This window comes from Lithobates pipiens, unplaced genomic scaffold (genome assembly GCF_037356315.1).
Source record: "Lithobates pipiens isolate NorthernLeopardFrog02 unplaced genomic scaffold, aLitPip1_a1.2 Scaffold_18, whole genome shotgun sequence".
Lineage (NCBI taxonomy): Eukaryota > Metazoa > Chordata > Amphibia > Anura > Ranidae > Lithobates > Lithobates pipiens.
Genome location: NW_027507758.1, coordinates 95,415,621 through 95,438,659, shown reverse-complemented (window position 1 = coordinate 95,438,659; position 23,039 = coordinate 95,415,621). Strand labels below are relative to the sequence as shown.

The 23,039-nt window shown below is 40.9% G+C and overlaps 1 protein-coding gene across 7 annotated transcripts in view; it reads right to left on the bottom strand.

Annotated features, from left to right (window-relative positions):
• The window catches only part of MACROD2 (mono-ADP ribosylhydrolase 2), a 3,459,957-nt gene that overhangs the window by 5,209 nt on the left and 3,431,709 nt on the right, over positions 1-23,039 (bottom strand). For all 7 annotated transcript variants that reach the window (XM_077485921.1, XM_077485927.1, XM_077485924.1 and 4 more), the window contains one exon: positions 13,661-13,735. In XM_077485921.1, the coding sequence (XP_077342047.1) occupies positions 13,661-13,735 (75 nt within the window). The remainder of the gene's footprint in view (positions 1-13,660; positions 13,736-23,039) is intronic.

Below are 23,039 nucleotides of genomic sequence, written 5' to 3'. Positions count from 1 at the left end.
ACACATATAAACGTGCGACATAAAGCAAAAAAATAAAATGTGTAAAAAAAACACAAAGAGAGGAGATCTCTTAAAAAAAGAGAAAATCGCAGTGAATGTGCACAGTGATTTAAAATTATATCAACCAATCAACATAATTAAAGAGGTTGCACAATCACATATATCAGGTTAGTGTCCATTCAAAATGTGCAACAACTGGTGGCGATTATATCCAAAATCGCATGCAACAAAAACGCATGTGGTGCTGATATTCGATTTGTATGTGCACTATAAGGTAATGATGCAATCGGTGATTGGGTTGGTGATGGTGACTATCTCCCACGTGGTCCTGTGTGCTCAGGGTATGGATGTCCCCTTACCTTACAGCTGTAAGGTAACAGCGTTTGACATATGTATCCTCAGGGTTCCTGGTAATCCTTATCCCTCGAGATCCTATTCTTGTAGCCCCAAAGCCTGGCTTCTCCTGCCTATTGCTCCGTATTGATCTCCTCAAATGGACGCTCAGCGGTACTCAGCATGGGGGGGGGGAGTTGTTAGGTTGCCTCAGCGGTAGATGTATGTGAGGGTTAAATAGATAAGGAAGAGGGGAGCCCCATAGTGTAGTAATTTTTTATCAAAGTTTTGATTTTATTTAAATGTATTGAATAAAATACTCACAAACATATAGAGATTTTTTTGCAAGGTAAAAACGAGCCTCGAGCTCGATTGCGTCACTTCCGGTAGCGTCCCGACGCGTGTTCGTCACGGTCACGTGACTTCATCAGGGGATGACTAGTGTTTAGGGAAGTGTCCTTAAATAGAGACAATGATTGCTAATACGGTGGCCATTTTGGGGAAGACCCGGAAGTATCCCGGTGGCCATTTTGTGGTTTACATTGTCGCTGGAAGTATGCCGGCGGCCATCTTTTTGGTTGTTACGGCTTGTTTCTATATCGGCGGCCATTTTGCTATTAGAATTGTCGCCGAAAGTCTAGGCGGCCATCTTTTTGGTTGTTATAGTCGGTATACTGTAACGTATATCCAGAGATCAATACGTGGCCATTTTTTGGGAGGTGACTTCGTATTGATCTCTGGATATGCGTTACAGTATACCGACTATAACAACCAAAAAGATGGCCGCCTAGACTTTCGGCGACAATTCTAATAGCAAAATGGCCGCCGATATAGAAACAAGCCGTAACAACCAAAAAGATGACCGCCGGCATACTTCCGGCGACAATGTAAACCACAAAATGGCCGCCGGGATACTTCCGGGTCTTCCCCAAAATGGCCACCGTATTAGCAATCATTGTCTCTATTTAAGGACACTTCCCTAAACACTAGTCATCCCCTGATGAAGTCACGTGACCGTGACGAACACGCGTCGGGACGCTACCGGAAGTGACGCAATCGAGCTCGAGGCTCGTTTTTACCTTGCAAAAAAATCTCTATATGTTTGTGAGTATTTTATTCAATACATTTAAATAAAATCAAAACTTTGATAAAAAATTACTACACTATGGAGCTCCCCTCTTCCTTATCTATTTAACCCTCACATACATCTACCGCTGAGGCAACCTAACAACCCCCCCCATACTGAGTACTGCTGAGCGTCCATTTGAGGACATCAATACGGAGCAATAGGCAGGAGAAGCCAGGCTTTGGGGCTACAAGAATAGGACCTCGAGGGATAAGGATTACCAGGAACCCTGAGGATACATATGTCAAACGCTGTTACCTTACAGCTGTAAGGTAAGGGGACATCCATACCCTGAGCACACAGGACCACGTGGGAGATAGTCACCATCACCAACCCAATCACCGATTGCATCATTACCTTATAGTGCACATACAAATCGAATATCAGCACCACATGCGTTTTTGTTGCATGCGATTTTGGATATAATCGCCACCAGTTGTTGCACATTTTGAATGGACACTAACCTGATATATGTGATTGTGCAACCTCTTTAATTATGTTGATTGGTTGATATAATTTTAAATCACTGTGCACATTCACTGCGATTTTCTCTTTTTTTAAGAGATCTCCTCTCTTTGTGGTTTTTTTACACATTTTATTTTTTTGCTTTATGTCGCACGTTTATATGTGTTCACCGCACCTACACCATTTAGCATATGGTATAAAGACATTCATACGCATTTATCTACAATTATTCTTGGCACTGGCACTTTATGCGATTTCTAAGTCACTATTAAGTTCTTTTTACATAATCCTGTTTTTTTAGTGATTTTCTGTATATATATTGGTTTTTATTCTATGGTGTAGTAGTTACTTCTATAGTTTTATTCATTTGTTTAGCACTGCACTTTTTATGCGATTTTTGTTAATCGCATTAAGTACCACTATTTATTCCGCTGATTATTTATGTACTATGACATTCACATTGTGACGTAGAGGATACTCACACAGATTTATTCACAATTTAGCATTATTTCTTTATGTTACTTTGCCAAACTTGGCCTTCTATATACCACCCTTTCTAGTCTGGGCGATAGTACACCTACTCTTTTAAATTACTGCAAATTTTTTTTTTACATTTTCAGGTTAATATCTATCTATCCAGTACTGCGCAACACTACTTTTCATATTTTATACTGTCCACTACACTACACTGACCACTATACTGACTACTACACTATCCAACCTACAGTATTCCTTTACTGACCCCTACACGGCATGACTCTAGCTGCACTTCTACTTTCTCTGGCTCACTGCTCCCTCTCTCCAGATCGTGTCCATCCCCCTGGGGCCAGCAACATGACTTTACTCTCACGATCACAGGGGAGTCTCATCTTCTCTTCTTTGTTCTCCATCGATCCGGAGGAGAGGAGGAGGAGAAGACTGTGGCTGCTCACAATTTCCATTTCGTGTGTCCCCCGCGCTCTGCCATGTTCTGTCTCCGACGTCCTGTGTTTGGGCATATAGGGTCATGTGCGGCAGCTGGGCTGGCCTGTCCACGATCTCGGTTGCTCCTGAAGTCCCGCCTCTGCACATGACCCCAGTCACCCAATCACAGGGTGCCAGAGACTGAACCTGTGCAGAGGTGGGACTACAGGAGCAACCACGATCATGGCCAGGCCAGCTCCGCCACCACACTTGACCCCATATGCCCAATCACATTGTACCGGAGGCTAAACATGGCGGCCAGAGCGTGGGGACACAGGAAATTGAAACTAAGAGGAGGCAGCCAGTAGTGACACACTGGCATGGAATTTCACCCCCCTAAATGTTGCGCCCGGGGCCACGGCCCCCTCCGCACCCCCCACGCTATGCCATTGAAGTGCATTTTTTTAATAAGTGAGGATTTTAAGAACTGCGCTATGAAGCCTCTTCCATCTGTCATCCTCTATGTATGAGAGAATTTACAGCGGCACACTCTGAATGGCTCCCTTGGATACTTATATTGTTTATGACTTAGAGGGTTCACAACTGAGTCTTTTCCCCTATTATATAATAACAGGTTGTGCACTTATTTCTTTTATATATACTGGCAGTTATGTATTTAACCTTATATAAGTAGCAGCACCTTTAATATTTACATTTTCACATACAATTTATATACACATTTTTTGGACACAGTCAGGGCGAGCACAGAATATTTATATCATTTTTGCTATAAAATAACTTAACCTGTGCTAAATCTTGGCTTACAGACTGTCCTTTAGGATTTGAGATATGAAATTGGTTTGAACAAAGAAAACTTCTGTGTTCACTGCCTGCCTGTCCATCTATCAGGGTAGGAAGTGATGGGAAATCTCTCCAACTGGGACACAGAAAAAAACCCATTGTAATCCTGTACTTAGAAAGTATAGGCTGGACCACCCTTCCACACCTCACCTCTGTCAAATCCCAAAAGTTTATTTAAAGAGATGGGTGGCAGCGATCTTCAGTGGGATTCTGCACAAGGTAGAAGGGGGTGGAACAGCCCTCACATTGCTGATAAATGTTGAGATTTGCATATCGGAATGCCCCTTGTTTATTGGATCTTGAGGCATTTATGAAGACAATAAAAATATACGCAGGCACTTAAGGATGCATTGAAACTCTAGTTTTAGGAGGATCACAGTAAGGTAAGGTTTGCTTTAAGTGTTTAGGCATTCATTGTGTATGGCTCATTTTGCACCAATTTAAGCTTACTTTCCTGTTTGGTTGATGAGGATATTCTCTTTTTCATGTAAGGTGTATTACATTATGGATATATTTTATAGGCAAGCTCAATTCAAGATAAAACTGTCAGCATTAAAAGACTCATAAAATGAAAATGACAAAGGATTATTCCAGGACATCCGGGAGAGCTGAATATGCTCAGTCCACAGTGTAAACATTGCTCATCTAGTCTGTATAAGCTGCATAATCATAAAATGTATCTTTAATATATATATATATATGCAACAACTGAAATCGTTTTTATATTAGTCACATAACAATGAAATATTCAAATAATGCTATGCATAAACAAGAGATACTGATTTCACTTGTTTTGCATGTATTTCTGTTGTCATAGATATATAATGTGTACAATATACACAGATATTTTTATGAGCAGTGGTTATTAGCTGGGTGAGCTTGTAAAATAAGAGAACAAAATTGCCAAAGTTGTGATTTTAATTGTTAAATCACTGATGATCTTTTCTGAACCTAATGTTGAATACACTAATGCAATATTATTTTCCACAGTCCCTTCACAGGGCCTGGTTTCAAAGCCTTCCCTCTGACCACATATTTTATTGGTCAAATCCTCATATAAATAACTATATACCTGCAAAGGCATGTAGTAGTTAGTCACATCCAAGTGGCCATATTCTATAATGTTGAAGACATTTCAGCTCTTACCCAAGTGGCATTCTCAGTTCAAGTTTTTGTCAGGAGCATATCCTAGCATATACAGTATAGCCACATGGATAACTCAGAAACTTAAATGTAATCACCATGGTGTGAAGGCAGATGTTGAATTTCCAAGAACGTTATTATTATTACTATACAGGATTTATATAGCGCCAACAATTTATGGAGCACTTTACAACATAAGGGCAGACAGTACAATTACAATACAATTTAGTATAGTAGGAATCAGGGGGCCGCTCTTTAGAGCCTACAATCTAAGAAGGAGGATTTAGAGATGGGCTGATGGAGAAAATAAATGTGTAATTGTTAGGTGGGGGCAGGATAGGCTTCTCTGAAAAATGTAGTTTTAAGGGCTTGTCTAAAAGTGTAGAGAGTAGGAGATAGTCGGACAGATTGGGGTAGGGAATTCCAGAGAATGGGAAAGGCTCTGGAGAAGTCCTGTAGGTGAGCATGGGAGGGGTTGACAAGGGAGCTTGAGAGCAGGAAGTATTTGGAAGAATAAAGAGAATTAATTTGTTGGTATTTTGAGACAAAGTTAGTGATGTAGCTGGGGGCAGAGTTGTGGATGGCTTTGTAAGTTATTATTAGTATCCTGAAATTTAATTTATTAGGTGAGCAGAAGCCAGTGGTGGGATCGGGAAAGAGGAGTAGCAGGCACTGAACAGTTGGTAAGGTTGAGTCAGGTTGGTAAGGTTGAGTCAGGTTGGTAAGGTTGAGTCCATACATGATGGACTGAAGGGGGGATAGCCTATGTAGAGGTAAGGCAATGAGGAGGGAATTGCAGGTGCAGGATGACCAGGGAGTGAATTTGGAACTTTGTGGTGTCATTAATTAGGAAAGAGCATGGATGGAGATGTCGCAAAGGATAAGGCGGCAAGCTTTGGACAGTGATTGGATGTGAGGGCGAAACAATAGCGAGATATAACAGAAAGTATGAAAGGGAAATCACTCAGTTCTAATATACTGTATATAATCCAATCACCATGGTGTGATGAACAAGGAGAGAGCAAGGGCTGCATGCCATTCCTACTGGCCAGTAAGGTAGCCCATAATAGTGATTGGTTGTTAGGAATATGTGGGAGGCCAGAAGAATTAGCCAATCCTTGGTAATTTTGGCCTAAGCACACCTCTGAATGTGCAGTCAATTATAATGTGTAATGTACAACCAAAAAAACTAAATTATTATTATCCCAAATTAATGGAAGGGGAAGGTGGTGATGATCCAGAAAAAATAAACATTTAGAAAAAAAAAGATGCAATTTTCAGCTGGCTAGAGTTCAGATTTAAATCGGAACTTCACTATCTCAATCAACAATGCCTATTTTGAATCCTTATACTGCCAGCATAAGTAAATAGCTAGGAAAGTATATTATATGTACTTGTTTAAAAAAAATGTTTATTTTTTACATTTCTTTAATTACTTCCTAGTTTCCAGGCCTAGACAAATGATGGCGTACATCCCAGCATTCTTCAGGAGGGAAGGAGGGGTTTCTCAGCTGTGCACACCCTCTTGCCTGCATGACTGAACTAAGGGCAGATGGATTCCAGGAAATAAATGCTACATAATTTAATCATCTGCCCTTACTCACGGCCAGAAATGCTAGAGGGTGTTTAAGTGTTCAAAGTGATTTCTCAGCAAAATAAAGCATAGAGACGTGGATGGATAGGTGAATTTGTTTTGAATATTAAAGATAAATTAACTAGCGCTTTTGGTTTATGGCGCTCAGATACAAAGTATGTCCACATAAGGATTAAGGTTAGAATGTTTTTCTTTATAGTTATATTAAGAATTTTAAGTGGAAGGATAAGGATAAGATTGAACTAGGCCAAGTTATGTGTTATGGCTTTCTTTTGAGATTTAAGTTATAATTTAGGGGTAGCCAAGTGTTAAAAGTTATTTTTAGGTCATAAAGTAGTAGAATGTTAGGGTGAGGTTAAGGGTGAGGTTAAGGTTAGTGGTTAGTGTGTTTCAGAACTGAAACACATTCTACAGAAAACAAAGCACCAGTTGACCAAAGCTGAAGACCAATGTTCTGCACACTATGTTGTAGCATCCTAATTTGCAGAAGGGAAAAAAAGCTTGCCTGCTCTGTTGCAGCAAGCTTTCTAGGTGCTGTGATGGTTTTTGTTGATGAAATGGGGTGGGCCCCCAAAAAATGTCCATGAGGTGCAATATAGAGCAACATATGGTTAACTATAATCACTACTTTCTACAAGAAATATTATTGATTGTTTTCTTTAACCACTTGGGATCCGCGCTATTGCCAAATGACGGCATTAGCGCGGATCTACTTTTCCGGGACTACGTCTATTGACGTCGTCCCGGGTACGAGCGGCCTGCGCGCGCCCTGAGGGGCGCGCGCGGCGCGCTCTGTGATCGGCGAGTCTGTGAGACTCGCCTGATCACCGATCCGTGTAAGGGGTCGATCCCGACCCCTTATCACGTGATCAGCTGTCAGCCAATGACAGCTGATCATGTGATAGAACGGAGCCGGTAATCGGCTATTATTCCTCCTCGCGCTGACAGCGCGAGGAGAGAAAAAAAAAGCCGATCACCGGCGGCCGTGATCGGGACATCAGTCCCGATCACGGCCAGCAATACAGCTGACCACCTGCCCCCTGCCAGTGCCCACCTGCCCACCGCAGTGCCATCCTGAATAAAAGTAAGTGCCCCCCATCAGTGCCACCCAGCAGTGCCCATAGTGCCCACAGTGCCACCCACAGTGCCACCCACAGTGCCATCCAGCAGTGCCACCAACAGTGCCACCCACAGTGCCCACAATGTGCCTCAAAGGTGCTGCACCCCAGTGCCGCCCATCAGTGCCCAGCAGTGCCGCCCATCAGTGCCCAGCAGTGCCGCCCATCAGTGCCCAGCAGTGCCACCTATCAGAGCCACCTATCAGTGCCACCTATCAGTGCCCATCAGTCCCATCTATCAGTGGTACCTATCAGTGCCCATCCGTGCTACCCATCCGTGCCACTTATCCGTGCCACCCATCCATGCCATCTTATCTGTGCCCATCTTTGCCCATCAGTGCCGCCTTATCTGTGCCCATCGGTGCCGCCTTATCTGTGCCTATTAGTGCCGCCTTAACTATGCCTATCAGTGCCCACCAGTGCAGCCTATCAGTGCCCACCAATGCAGCCTATCAGTGCCCACCAATGCAGCCCATCAGTGCCCACCAATAAAGCCATCAGTGCCGCCTAATCAGCGCACTTCAATGAAGGAGAAAAATGACCCGTTTGCAAAATTTTATAACAAACTATTAAAACCTGATTTTTTTTTTTTTGCATCTTTTTTTGTTTGTTTAGCAAAAAATAAAACTCCGAGCTGTAACTAAATACCACCAAAAGAAAGCTCTATTTGTGGGAAAAAAATGATAAAAATTTCATTTGGGTACAGTGTTGTATGCCCGCGCAATTGTCATTCAAAGTGCATCAGCGCTGAAAGCTGAAAATTGGTCTGGGACTGAGGGGGGTTTAAGTGCCCAGTAAGCAAGTGGTTAAGTAAGCTGACGTGCTGGCACATGCAAAACAGCAGAAATTGAAAAATTCGATTTTCCTATTCAAATATGTATTTTATATATATATGGAGGGCCCAACACCAAAAGGAAAAAAATTATACATATTATTCAAATATACACAATTCATATCATAGATTGGATTATTTTTTTATAAATAAAGAGGGCTTAATGATGAAACCAGTAACAGAAATAGGGGGATTCCTTTGGTCGGACCATGCCCCAATATATGTGGAAATTTCAGTGATTGAAACAAAGAAAAGGAATGGGATATGGAGATTGAATGATAATTTAATTAAAGATAGAAAATGCGTGGCAGAAATACTACAAGTTATAAAAGAATTTCTGATAATTCATGAAAGGGATGAAACCTCACCTGCAATTCAATGGGAAACATTAAAATGTGTTATGAGGGGAATATTCATCAAGCACGGGGCAAGAAAAAAAAAAGAAAAAACACAAAAAATATCTCAATTGGAAAATGAGATTAAAGAACTAGAAGAAATACATAAAGTAAGTAGGAAATTGTGTGATGGAGCTAGACTAAAGGAAAAACAACTGGAATTACAATCAGTGCTTGATGAAGATTCCCTTCGGATAAGGGATAAGGATAGAGCGCAGTGGTATAAATTTGGAAATAAACCTGGGAAAATATTAGCCAGAGCTTTAAAAAAGCAACAACCCCCAAGTTATATAGAGAAAATTGTAAAACCAAATGGGGAAATTACATATGACCCAGAGGAAATATCTGAAACCTTCCATACATACTATTCTAAATTATATAATATAAAAGATGGTTATGAATACAAGGAAGGAGAAAACAAAGGGGAGAACATACAAAAATATGTAAAGGAAATGGCTATATTTAACTGCTTAAAAGGAAAGATGGAGGGGTTGGAGGAAGAAATCACAACAGAAGAAACTCAACAGACTATTAAAGAACTTGCTCTGGGGAAAAGTCCAGGGCCAGATGGATATACTGCTAGATTTTATAAGTCATTCAAGGAACAAATAATACCCATACTTAAGGAAACATTTAATTCAATATCTTTAGATCAGCCATTTGCGATACAAGGTACAGAGGCTCATATAGTACTAATATTAAAACCGGAAAAAGATCAATCACTATGTAAAAAGTATAGACCCATATCGTTGACTAATTTAGATATAAGAATATTTTCAAAAATTTTATCCAAAAGAATAACGGATATTATCTCAAATAATATAAGCCTGGAACAAACAGGGTTTTTGAAAGGGAGGGAGACAAGAGATAATATCATAAAAACATGTACGTTGATTGAATACGCTCAGAGAACTGCCATCCCTACCTGCCTACTGGCTATAGACGCCGAAAAGGCATTTGATAGGGTGGGATGGCAGTTCTTAGAGGAAGTATTGAAGCAAACAGCGATGGGACCTAAGATGTTAGGAAGGATTATGGCCCTATATAAGAATGCTAGGGCTAAAGTGAGAACAAATGGGATATTATCTGAATATATAAAGATTTCAAATGGAACCCGACAAGGGTGTCCTCTATCACCACTTTTATATATTATGATGATGGAACATCTCATGGAGGCTATAAGAATAAACAAAGATATTATGGGGATAAAGGTCAAAGGCAAAGAATATAAGATGGCTGCCTATGCAGATGATCTTTTATTATATATAACTAATCCCATAATTACTATACCAAATCTAATAAAAGAGTTTGAGAGATTCGGTGAAGTTAGCAATTTTAAAGTAAATTATGATAAATCTGAATTAATGAATATTACATTAGAAGAGAGAGTCCAAACTGTCTTACAAAAAAATTTTTTGTTTAAATGGAAGCAAGATGTGATAAAATATTTGGGAGTATATATCCCAAGAGATTTAAAACTCTTGCAAGAAATGAATTACAACGTGACAGTTCAGAAGGTAAAGAAACTTCTAGGTAAATATGATAAAATAACTCACTCATGGTTTGGGAGAATAAATATTGTAAAGATGGAGATTTTGCCAATTATGCTGTATATCTTTCAAACGGTACCCATTATACCATCAAAAAAAATTATTAAAGATCTGAAAGAAATGGTAGAAGGCTTTGTATGGGCACATAAGACCCCTAGAGTAGGTAGGGAGGTATTAATTAGAACGAAAGATAATGGAGGATTAGCATTGCCTGACTTTTTTAAATATTCACAAGCAGCCTCTTTAATGAGAATAATTGACTGGCAGCATAATGAAAAAGACAAGCAATGGGTAAAATTGGAGGAAGATATATTAGGGGCTAAAATAAAACATCAGCCATGGATAAAACCTAAGTTAAGACCAGAGAGGAAGGAGATGCCTATCTTTGTAAGAACAACTTTAAAAATTTGGGACGACATGATAAAGAAGAAACAACTTTCATCTTCAATAGGCCCTATGACCCCTTTATTTAGCAATCCTGAATTTAGACCAGCTGTAAAGGATAATACATTTCTGAAATGGAATATGGAAGAACATGAGCGGATAATACAAATCCTAAATGATGGAAATATTCCAACATTTCAGGAATTGGGGCAAGAATATAAAAATAAATGGTTTCAGTATAGACAGCTGAGGGCATTTATTGACCCAATAAAGATAATGATTAATAGACCACCAACTATATTTGAACAAATAGCAATGAATAAGGATAAAGCAAATAAGAAATTAGCTAAGATATATAACCTATTACTTCCTGTAGGGAATATTAAAAAAATAGCAGGAATAAAAAAGTGGGAGGAAGAAATAGGGCAGGAGTTGACAGAGAAAGAGTGGGGAGAGGTATTTGAAGGAATATATAAAACACCCTTAGCTATTAAATATCAAGAAAAAAATTATAAAATTCTATTAAGATGGTATAGAAGTTCAGTGGTTATGAATAAAATAAATAAAAGGAACTCTGAACTATGTTGGAGATGTAAGAAGGAGAAGGGTACTTTAGAGCATATTTGGTACAGTTGCTGGAAGATAAAAATATTTTGGGGTAAGATAATAAAATTATATCAGGAACTGACAGGTATAAGAATAAATCTTGATATAAAGACAATATTATTCTCACATTCATCTAAAAAATTAAATCGAAAAGAGATGGAATTTTTGCACCAAATAACTACAGTAGCTAAAACCGTAATAGCAAGGAAATGGAAAAAGGAAGTAGCCCCAACAATAGAAGATTGGAATTATGAGATGAGCGAAGTGTGCTTCATGGAAAAACAGATTAGACAAGAGGGATATGTAGAAAAACAGATTTCGGATTATTGGAAGAAATGGGAGGAATTGAGTACCTCAGGAAAAGTGTGGGAATTTATGTGAGGGTGGGCGATTGATTGGAATAGTATTAATAAGTTGTGTTTTTTTTTTTTGTTTTTTTTTCCGTTGGGTATGGGGAATGTTTTATAATGATATGAAATTTGAATGGAAAGTTTGAATGGATGTAGTATGTATATAAGTCTGAAGCTGTGATCCTCTACAAAAACGCTACTAGCTCACTGCCTGAGACATTATACCGATCCACAGTGCAGGGGTTAAAATATCACTATCTCTTGGAAGGGAGAGGGTGTGGGGAGATGCTGCATTGCCTACCACATTCCTTTCTCTGATGCTCTCCTCCCTGATACTCCAGGCTGTGAGCGATCTCTCCACATCATCATGTACAATAGAGGGTTATTGGTCCTGCGTTGTATGTGAGGAGGTAAGGGTGTGACCACAGGTTGGAGCGCTTTAGTCAAAAAGCTGCTGGGGACAGGTCACATAGCTAGCTGCTGGAGCGAGGAATACATTATTACCACTTATTACTCTACCCCTTAAAAAAAAGCATATCCTAAGAACTACCTTTCCTCCCTGCATTCCCCTCCCCTTCCGTAATGTCAAAATCCTAAAATGATTTTTGTTGTTTACATTTTTAAAACAATTTTACTATGGCCCCCGTACCCCACAGCCACTGTCATCTAGGTGAGAATGACCTGTACCTGTTCCTGCAGCCTCCTGGGATACCCTTATAACAAATTCTAAAAGGCTGCAGAAGCAAGGCCTCAAAGCAGTTGGTGGGCATCACTGGGGGAAGAGGATTCACGCTCCCAGTAACATCGGAGGAGAAGGTGGCTGTGTGGGATCCAAGATTTTTTACCTGAACAACGAAGTGCAGCAGGACAACCCTGAGTATGCTGGCTAGCTGAGTATGGTGAAGACAAGCCTGAACAACATGTAAGGGGGAGGTAGATTAAAATCATCTCTATAACAAACATCTAACCCTTGTAGGTAGGGGGGCATTGGAAAGGATTTTTTTTATCTTATGCACAGAGTTGGACTTTGAAGGGTGACTTTTTCTTTTACAAAATCCAAGAACACCAGGGAACGGTCAGTATCAATATTTACTCATGCAGGTATGTGGTGCAGATATTTTTCATGGTCTGCAGTTTCAGTGCAGACACAGGACAAGTTGAATAGAAACAAGACTATGGGGGTTATTTACGAAGGGAAATCCACATTGCATACAAGTTCACTAAAAGTGCACCTTCAAGTGCAGTCCCTGTAAATCTGAGGGGGACATGAAAGGAAAATAAAAAACAGCATTTTAGCTTGCATGTGATTGGATGATCATTAGAGTTTCCCCTCATTTCAGATCTTTCCCTCAGATCTACAGCGACTGCACTTCCAAGTGCACTTGTAGTGCAAAGTAACCCCCAATGTTTACACTATTCTTGTGATCAAAACACAGGGAAGGTAATAGGCTATGCTGGCAAAGTTGCCTGCTCTTTCTGGATATAGTACAAATATGTTTTTAAAGTATTCTACTTTAACAAAAATGCAATCAAAAGTCACAAACCCCTTTGTGTTTACTCTTCCTTCTCTATGGGGATGATTTATAAAAAAAAAAAAAAAAAAATAGAACAAAACAAAATAGAATTGTTAACCATAGCAACCAGTCAGGATTTCTTTTTCATTTTCTAACCTTTACTGAAAATAGGAAATGTGGATTACAGTTTTCATAGACGACATTTTCTCATTTATTGGCACTAGTTTTCATAAATTAAACCATTTAATTTATAACTCAGTATATACAGTACTGCAAAGATTGAAACACAATTGCTAATGTTTAATCAGACAATAATAAGAGAGATTATTGGACAAGAATTGTAGTATCATTCCTGTTTTTTTGTTTTGTTTTTTGTTCTTTTTAAGCAAAGTGACTACAAATGTATACTGCAATTAGAAACTGATGTAAAGTGTTGATTTTTGAACTACATAAATATTACATTGATGATAATTATAAAGAGCCTACCATCTTGGATGTCTGATTGTGCTGGCTTGCATGTATCATTGCTCTGCTCCATCACTTGTGACTCAGAGTTTGATTCTATGAGAAACAAAAGAAAAAGTAGTTATATTGCTATAAAAAATACCCTGACAATACTAATTCCATTGTTTTTTTTAAAAAAATAATTCCATGCAAAGCTAATATTTCAGTCTTTTTGTTAATGTTGGATAGTTTAAATATTTCTAGCCCACACCCTAATTATCTCTTTTTGGAAAACCATGAAAAAAACAAGAATTTAAGACTTACACAGAAAATCGCTTATCCTGACCAAAAGGCTGGGCATAAAAATACCATATGCAAATATGGGTGATAAAAAGTCTATAATGAAGAAAACGAATATTCCTGCTAAATCCATTTATTGTTAGCAAATAAAAGGGGTTTCCAGGTACCCTCACACTGCTAAATCTCATAGATGATCTTGTTGGAGTAAAGATGGGTCTTTAGGTGTGGATGTTTAAAATTCAATGTCATACAGTCATACAGCTTTGTTTTTTGGCTACATTTTTTAAACAAAAACAAGCACGGCACAGATGCTAAATCAGTCACAGTATGCTACACGATCTCCAAGCCTAATGACCCCCAACTGCTTCAACCAGCTATGAAACCAACTTTGAGATCTAACATTTCTAAAGAAGAGGGTGACAGTAAAACAAGAAAAGCAGTGTTTCTGCTACCATAAAAGGAACGAAGATTTGTGTTCTTGCTTTATTTTTCGCGTGCCACACCCATGCTTATATATGCTACAATCCCGGTGGGTCCACCAATTTGGATCCCCTCACAAGTTGAACAGCCTTCTCATGATTTTATCAGCAAACCCCAGATCCCTTTATGTCAGAATATCCTGGAAACATCTAGATCCAGCTCCATCAACATCAGCCACCATTACTTTTAGATAGAAATATATTAATAGAAAGAACTATTTTCACCTGTTTTCTTGGGGTTCAACAAATTAGGGTGCCTTGTGGACAGCATATCTTTCCTAAATATTTTAACAACAAGCAATAAGAGCTTCATATAATACCACTAACCCATTCCTACTATTCAATCTGATTTACAAGCTGATAGCCATGTGCCCAAAGCTTTATCAATCTCAAAATGATAGGTATAGTACACTACGCGGTACAGTTGCTTATATGTATGCAATATATGGTGCTAAAGATTGCTCTATTGAATAAAACTGGCCATTGTTTAGGTTATCTGGCCTAATGTGACAAGCTTAGGCAGGTGCATACAGGTATCATTTGGCTTGTAGTAAGAGTTACTGTATATGTCCTTTTTTATCCTTGTTGATCCCACTAAAAAATATGTACTATTTTAAGCAAAACTTTCAAGATTGGATTATTGTTGTAGCATAAAAGTCCCAATTGGTTGGTTTTTGGTCTATAGTTTGATATTAGGAATAGTCTTACAAAAGATTTGTACATGTAATGTGACCCTTGCAACTATAGTGTGAAATGTTTTTAGATATACTGTACATGTCAAAGAGGTCAGCTTAATGCAAACAATAACTTGTTTCTATGTATAGTACATTATTTAAATATCACAGGTGATTTTTTTTTTTTTGTTATTTGCCAGACGTTGTGTGATGCCAGATAGACCACACCATAGAGGTCTCTAGACATCGCTGTTACAATTACCAAATTCAGTCTATTGAAACAATGGATGTAAACTGGGTTGTAGCCAGCATTTATTTCTGCTCCAATGCTCTAGAGTTGTGCAGAGATATACTAATCCATTTACATATTTTATACTATATGTTATTAGTATTAATTTGCTGGAAACGAAAAGCAGTCTAGCTAATTATATGAACATGAACAGAGAATGAGTAATGTCTTAAGTGCCCTCTCTTCCCCGCTGTGCATGAATATTAGGATGCAAAAGGAGAGATGTCTGTCAAATGTAAACCTCAAGGATATAAAAAAATGACAGTATCAGAAGATATAATGAAATGCAGTATGTATTTTAAATAAGCTATTTCTCACAAATTGTAGCATGTACCACTGATCTTAAACGGTAAGTAACATTATTATACTATTGTTTGAAGGAAATATTGCCATAGTCATCTCAACAAACTTGCCTGCCACCCAGAATACAATTATTGAGATTATGTTTGGGTAGGGGGCTTGTGATATTGAAAATTAGGCTTAATTTATAATGTGGGGCCTATCACATCAACCAGCAACTTGTTTTGTAGTTAATAGTCTATTTGAGGAATATGGTTTAAACAGATACAACTTTATAGCTTTCCTTATATTGCACCTACCCCTTTTTGGCTTAGTTGTTGAAGACACTTATCAAAGTGATGGAGCAATATTACTGCATGTTAGGTAGAAAAGGGTGAGTCAGAGCGCAATAGGTTTTAGGGGTCCCGAGGAGCTTTACAAGAGAATTGGAGGCAGTCTATAGGAAACTGATGACACCTACTTTTCAGAGTGAGTGTTGCTTAACTTTTATTCTAGCGAATTACAGCGCAAAGCAGGTCAAACACAGCCTTGGAACATTCAACTTCATTGTACTGTTAAGGTAAATAGAAATGATCCAATCATGTTTCATGGTAATACTCAAGCCAAGTTCAGGTAAACAGCACCAACATACACGAGCCCGAAGCCCTTGTACACACGGTCGGAGAATCCGTCGGAATGTGTCCTATCAGACCGTGTCGTCGGATAATCCGACTGTGTGTGGTATGCATTGAATTGATTCCATCCGAATATCCGTCGAACCCAATTTTACAACATGTTGGAAATATTTCCCGATCAACTGGTTCGATCGGACATACTCCGATCATGTGTAGCGAATTTTGATCGGACCAAGTGCCACGCATGCTCAGATCAAATTCCTACATCAAAGCTATTGGCTACTAGCCTGAATGTAGTCCCATCGTAACAAAATTACGTCATCACGTTCTGAAAGATCGGATTTTTCGACAACTTAGTCCGGCCGTGTGTATGCAACAGTTTCGGACACAATCCGTCGGACTAAATCCGACGGACAAAATCCGACGGATTTGGTTGGCGGAATCTCCGACAGTGTGTACAGGGGCTTAGTAATTTTTGTAAGATCGGTGCCTATGTGAAGAAGGCCTGATCTCTGAAAATGACTGAATACTGCAAGATTCATAGGAAATCAACACATTTTGGGGATCTAGTATGTGAACATTACTTTTTTATGTATGGAGCTCTGAAGAAGGGGCTATAGATTCACAAAAACACATTTATTTCTTGTTAATTGTTGTTGATATAGCAGCCTGTTGCTTTTTTTTAGGCTCCATGCACACTGGAGTTCATAAACAACAATTTTTTTGGCGCTTGGGGCGTTTTTTTGAACAGCCCATGAACTCCACTCTATGTTATCCTATGTGTCCATGCACACATGGACTTTTTTTAGCTTTTATCAGCAGTGGAGTTTACGGGCTGTTCTCTGAATGCCATAAAATCGCATTCAAAGTGCTGTTTTTCTAACCACAAAAAAGATAAAAAACGCAGATAAACGCTCATAAACGCGCATTAATTAGCGTTTGGCTTTCTATTTTTTCAATGCAATGTGGGAGTTTGGGAATGCATTGCAGGTTTTTTGGCGTGTCCTCTGTGTATTTTTATTAAAAAAGCCCATAAACACCAACGCTAAAAAAGGCGCATAAACGCTAGTACAAAACACTGTTAAGAGCAACCAGTGTTTTCTGTCAGCAAACTGGCATTCAGAAAAAGCTTTTCTGAGCTCCAGTGTGCATGGAGCCTAAGGCCGCGTACACACGGGCGGACTGTTCGCCCAACTTTGTCCGCTGAACAGTGTTTCAGCGGACAGTCCGCTCGTGTGTGGGCTTCAGCGGACAGTTTCAGCGGACAGTCTGTCGAACAAAGTTTTTTGGAATTTCCGTAAGACAGTCCGTCTCGTGTGTAGGCTTGTTCGACAAACTAAGTTTCGCGCATGCTCAGAAAGGATTTACACGGCGAAGGTTGCATTGAAGTGTATTGGACGTCGAATTTCTCGTCCCGTCGTACGTGCCGTTCATGTCATCGCGCACACTTTCAGCGGACTGTTCGTTCATCGTGTGTGGTCAAGTCCGCTCATGCAAATTTTGAGCGGACTGTTTGTCGGATTGTTTGACAAACTAAGTTGGGCGAACAGTCCGCCCGTGTGTACGCGGCCTAAGACCGTATTGTAGCCAGTCCTTTCAATTCATTGTCTTTGGCTATGGTAGAAAACATCAAATAGATAGCTGCAATCTTATTCGGCTTTATTCTTGAATTACAGATAAGACCATCACATAGTGGGGAAGAAGCAGCACATTGACACTTTTCGCGCTATACAAGCACTTACTAGTAGCCTTTTGAGGCACATTATATGTTTTGTTTATGTTTTTGTTTTATCAATATGAAGTGCACCTGATTGATGAACTTGCTGAAGCTGTAGTCTGTGGGGTTTTTATAGTTTTATATTGCAGCTTGGAGGAGTGCTTTAACATGTTACGAGTAAGTGATTGAAGAATAAAGCAGAGTAATGCCCTGTACACACGATCAACTTTTTGCCAACAAAACAGTGTTTTTTTGTTCGAAGGAAAGGTCAAAAATGTCATTCTGTTTTTTTTTTTCCATTGAGGTGTATTTTAACCACTTGCCAACCGCTGCACGCAAATATACGTCGGCACAATGGCAGCGGTGGGCAAAGGGGCATACCTGGATGTCCCCTTTAATTGGCAGGGTTAGTGCATGCGCGTGCTGCTGCGTACAGTGTGACCATGCCGGTGGGATCAGTCTCCAAGGGATCGTGTCACAGAGCCTCAGAACGGGGAAGTGTAAACAAGGCATTTCCCCGTTCTGCCTTGTTTCATGTCCGAGATCACTGCTCCCTGTCATCGGGAGCAGTGATTGCTGTCATGTGAGTTGTAGCCCATCCCCCCACGGTTAGAATCACTCCCTAGGACACACTTAACCCCTTCATTGCCCCCTAGTGGTTAACCCATTCCCTGCCAGTGCTATTTACACAGTAATCAGTGCATTTTTATAGCACTGATCGTTGTATAAATGACAATGGTCCAAAAAATGTGTCTGCCATGTTGCAGTCATGATAAAAATCGCAGATCGCCGCCATTACTAATAAAAAAAAATTATATTAAAAATGCCATAAAACTATCCCCTATTTTGTAGAAGCTATACATTTGTGCAAACCAATCAATATACACTTATTGTGGGGTTTTTTTCATCAAAAATATGTAGAAGAATATATATCGGCCTAAACTGAGGAAAAAAATATGTTTTTTATATATTTTTGGGGGATATTTATTATAGCAAAAAGTAAAAAATATTGTGTTTTTTTTTTTTCTCAACATTTTTGCTTTTTTTGTTTATAGCGCAAAAAAATATAAATCTCAGAGGTGATCAAATACCACCAAAAAGCTCTATTTTGATTAAAAAAAAACGCAAATTTTGTTTGGTTGCAATGTCGCACAACCGTGTAATTGCCAGTTAAATCATCGCAGTGCAGAATCGCAAAAAGTGCTCTGGTCAGGAAGGGGGTAAAATCTTCCGGGGCTGAACCGGTTAAGAAAGCAGAGTATAAAATATGTAAATTGCAGTCAGTGGCTTATAAACCATATATCACCTGTAAAAAATAAAATAAAAAATAAATAAAAAAAAGACACAAAGTGGAAGACGTGATTAATTAGCAATAAACGTGCGTATGGTAATTGGAATTTTTATATGTACATAGATAAGCTTTCAGAGAAAAGTATATCTGCCTTGCATTTTTAATTAATAGTTTGACTTCTGGCCACTCACTATTTTTTAGAAATAATAAATAATGTGACTGCCCTATCCTTTTTACAAGGTTAATGCAAGCTTAAAAATCATACTAAAAACTTTGCTGGTTTAAATTGGCGCTTACAGTACATCTGATACATACACATATACATATATATTTAAAATGAAGTCCAGGATTGCTGTATGTGTATATATGTACAGTATCTCAAAAAAGTGAGTACACCCCACACATTTTTGTAACCATTTTATTATATCTTTTCATGTGACAACACTGAAGAAATTACACTTTGCTACAATGTAAAGTAGGGAGTGTACAGCTTGTATAACAGTGTAAATTTACTGTCCCCTCAAAATAACTCAACACACAACAATTAATGTCTAAACCGCTGGCAACAAAAGTGAGTACACCCCTAAGTGAACATGTCCAGATTGGGCCTAATGTGTCAATATTTTGTGTGGCCACCATTATTTTCCAGCACTGCCTTAACCCTCTTGGGCATGGTGTTCACCAGAGCTTCACAGGTTGCCACTGGAGTCCTCTTCCACTTCTCTATGATGACTAGTGATGGACGAACTTCCGACGGGACGTTTCGCGAACGCGAAATGCGAACGGACCCAAACGTTCGCGAAACCGAACGTTCGCCGCGGGCCCCATTGACTTCAATGGGAGGCGAACTTTGCAAACCTTCATGTCGAATTTGCGGCCACGTGGTAATTATTAGGGGGTAAAACGTAGTCCCACCATCTGGACAATGACATAGTACATGTATGAGGTGAATTTGGGATCGATAACTACAAGCATTTTTATTTTATTTGGGAAATTGTTCTAACAATTCAGGACTATGGAGCTAATGAAGGCAATGGAGGAGAGGGAAGGTCAGGGACCAGGGTAGGCAAAGAAGAGGGTGCAGGAGATGATCACCAGCAGCGTGACATACCGGAATGACACATGCACCGTGATAGAGGCATCTGACAGCAGCACCGTAATACAGAGCACTGACAGCAGCACCGTGACATACAGCGCTGACAGCAGCACCGTGACATACAGCGCTGACAGCAGCACCGTGACATACAGCGCTGACAGCAGCACCGTGACATACAGCGCTGACAGCAGCACCGTGACATACAGCGCTGACAGCAGCACCGTGACATACAGCGCTGACAGCAGCACCGTGACATACAGCGCTGACAGCAGCACCGTGACATACAGCGCTGACAGCAGCACCGTGACATACAGCGCTGACAGCAGCACCGTGACATACAGCGCTGACAGCAGCACCGTGACATACAGCACTGACAGCAGCACCGTAAGCAGCCCCAGGAGGAAGTCAGCACAGCACAGGGATGGTGTGATCCCCTCATAATAAGAACCCCCAGGAGGAAGTCAGCACAGCACAGGGATAGTGTGATCCCTTCATAATAAGAACCCCCAGGAGGAAGTCAGCACAGCACAGGGATATCATAAGCAGCCCCAGTAGAAATATGACACCGCTCAACCTCTTCAAAGAGGAGGGTAGGGGCATATAGTACGGTGTGCTTTTTTGGGTCAAGGAAGTGAGCCAAATGAATTAAGAAGGTCTGTGTGCTTGATTAAAAAAATAGTTTATAGACATATACATGGTCTACTGGTCACATGTGTTGAATTCCTCCGAGATCCATGCCTCATTCATTTTTAGAAATGTGAGGTAGTTAACACTGTGGTGAGCTAGGCGAGTACGCTTATCGGTCACAATCCCCCCTGCTGCGCTGAACGTCCTTTCGGACAGGACACTGGATGAGGGGCAAGCCAACAGTTCGATTGCAAATTGGGCAAGCTCTGGCCAGAGGTCAAGCCTGCCCACCCAGTAGTCTAGGGGTTCATCACTCCTCAGAGCGTCCACATCGGCCGTTAACCCAATGTAGTCGGACACCTGACGGTCTAGGCGTTCCCTGATGCTGGATCCGGATGACACCTGTCGATGGGTCGGCTGAAAGAATGACCTCATATCCGAAGTCACCAACACATCTTCAAACCGGCCTCTTCTTGCAGGCGCTGTTGGATTGGTACCCGCAAATCCTTCTCTGGGAGTGGGAATTGCTCCTCTGCCAGCGCACGCAAAAGCAGAATGCAGCATTTCTCGAAGCAAGGCCTGGAAGTGCTGCATTCTGACAGCCCTCTGCGACGGCGGTAACATTTCCGCCATTTTGTGTTTGTACCGGGGGTCTAAGTACGTTGCCACCCAGTACTGGTCCTTGACCCTCATGCTTTTTATACGGGGGTCCCTATTAAAACACTGGAGCATGAAGGCCCCCATTTGCACTAAAGTGGAAGCGGTGTGGTGGCCTGGCTCCTGCTCATCATCCAGGATAATGTCGTCCTCTTCATTCTCCTCTCCCCATCCTCGCACAACAGGGATCCCAGAAAGGTTTAAAGCATGCTCTTCTTGCTCCTGCTCATCCGCCCCGGCACCATCCTCCTCTGACTCCTCATCAGACTCCTGTTGTTGACTTGTCTCAGATAGAGTAGCCCCCCCTGGGAATTCATCCAGCATTGCGACTTCCTCATCTTCCCGCTCCTGCTCCTCCACAGCCTGATCAATGACACGACGCAATGCACGCTCCAGAAAGAAGGCATAAGGTACCATGTCACTGATGGCGCCATGGCTGCGACTGACCAGTTTGGTGATCAGTTTGGTGATCTCCTCAAATGGCCGCAGAAGTCTGCATGTGTCGCGCATGAGCAGCCACTGGCGCGGTGAAAAAAAACCCAGCTCCCCAGAACCGTTTCTTTCGCAGAGTTCATACAGGTAGACGTTAACTGCACGTTTCTGCTGGAGCAGCCTATCAAGCATATAGAAGGTTGAGTTCCATCGCGTCGGGCAATCGCAAATAAGACGTCTGACCGGCAGATGGTGTCGCCGCTGAATGTCAGCAAGGCGAGCCATGGCCGTGTAAGATCTTCTGAAATGGGCCGAGATTTTCCTTGCCTGCCGCAAGATGTCCTGGACCCCAGGGTATTTGACAAGGAATCGCTGCACGACCAAGTTTAAGACGTGTGCCATGCACGGCACGTGCGTGATTTTGCCCTGTTTCAATGCGCTAAGCAGATTGGCACCGTTGTCACACACCACTTTACCAACTGTCAAATTGAGCGGTGTTAGCCACTCATCTGCCTGTGAACGCAAAGCTGAAAGGAGTGCCGGGCCAGTGTGGCTCTTTGCTTCCAGGCACAACAGACGCAGCACGGCATGGCAACGTCTCACCTGGCATGTGGAATAGGTTCTGGGGAGCTTGGGCGGTGCAGTGGAAGAGACGCTAGCAGCGGAAAAGGAGGAGGCAGCTGAGGAGGAGAGGGAGGAGGATGGAGTAGGAGGAGGAGAAGAAGAGTCAGGCCTGCATGCAATCCGTGGCGGTAAAACCAAATCTACACGGGTGCCACGGGTTACATGCTTGACGGCCGTCAGAAGGTTCACCCAGTGGGCAGTAAAACTGATATACCTTCCCTGCCCGTGTTTGCTAGACCACGTGTCTGTGGTCAGATGTATCTTGGCACCGACACTGTGTGCCAGAGATACATTCACTTGCCGCTGAACATGGCCATATAG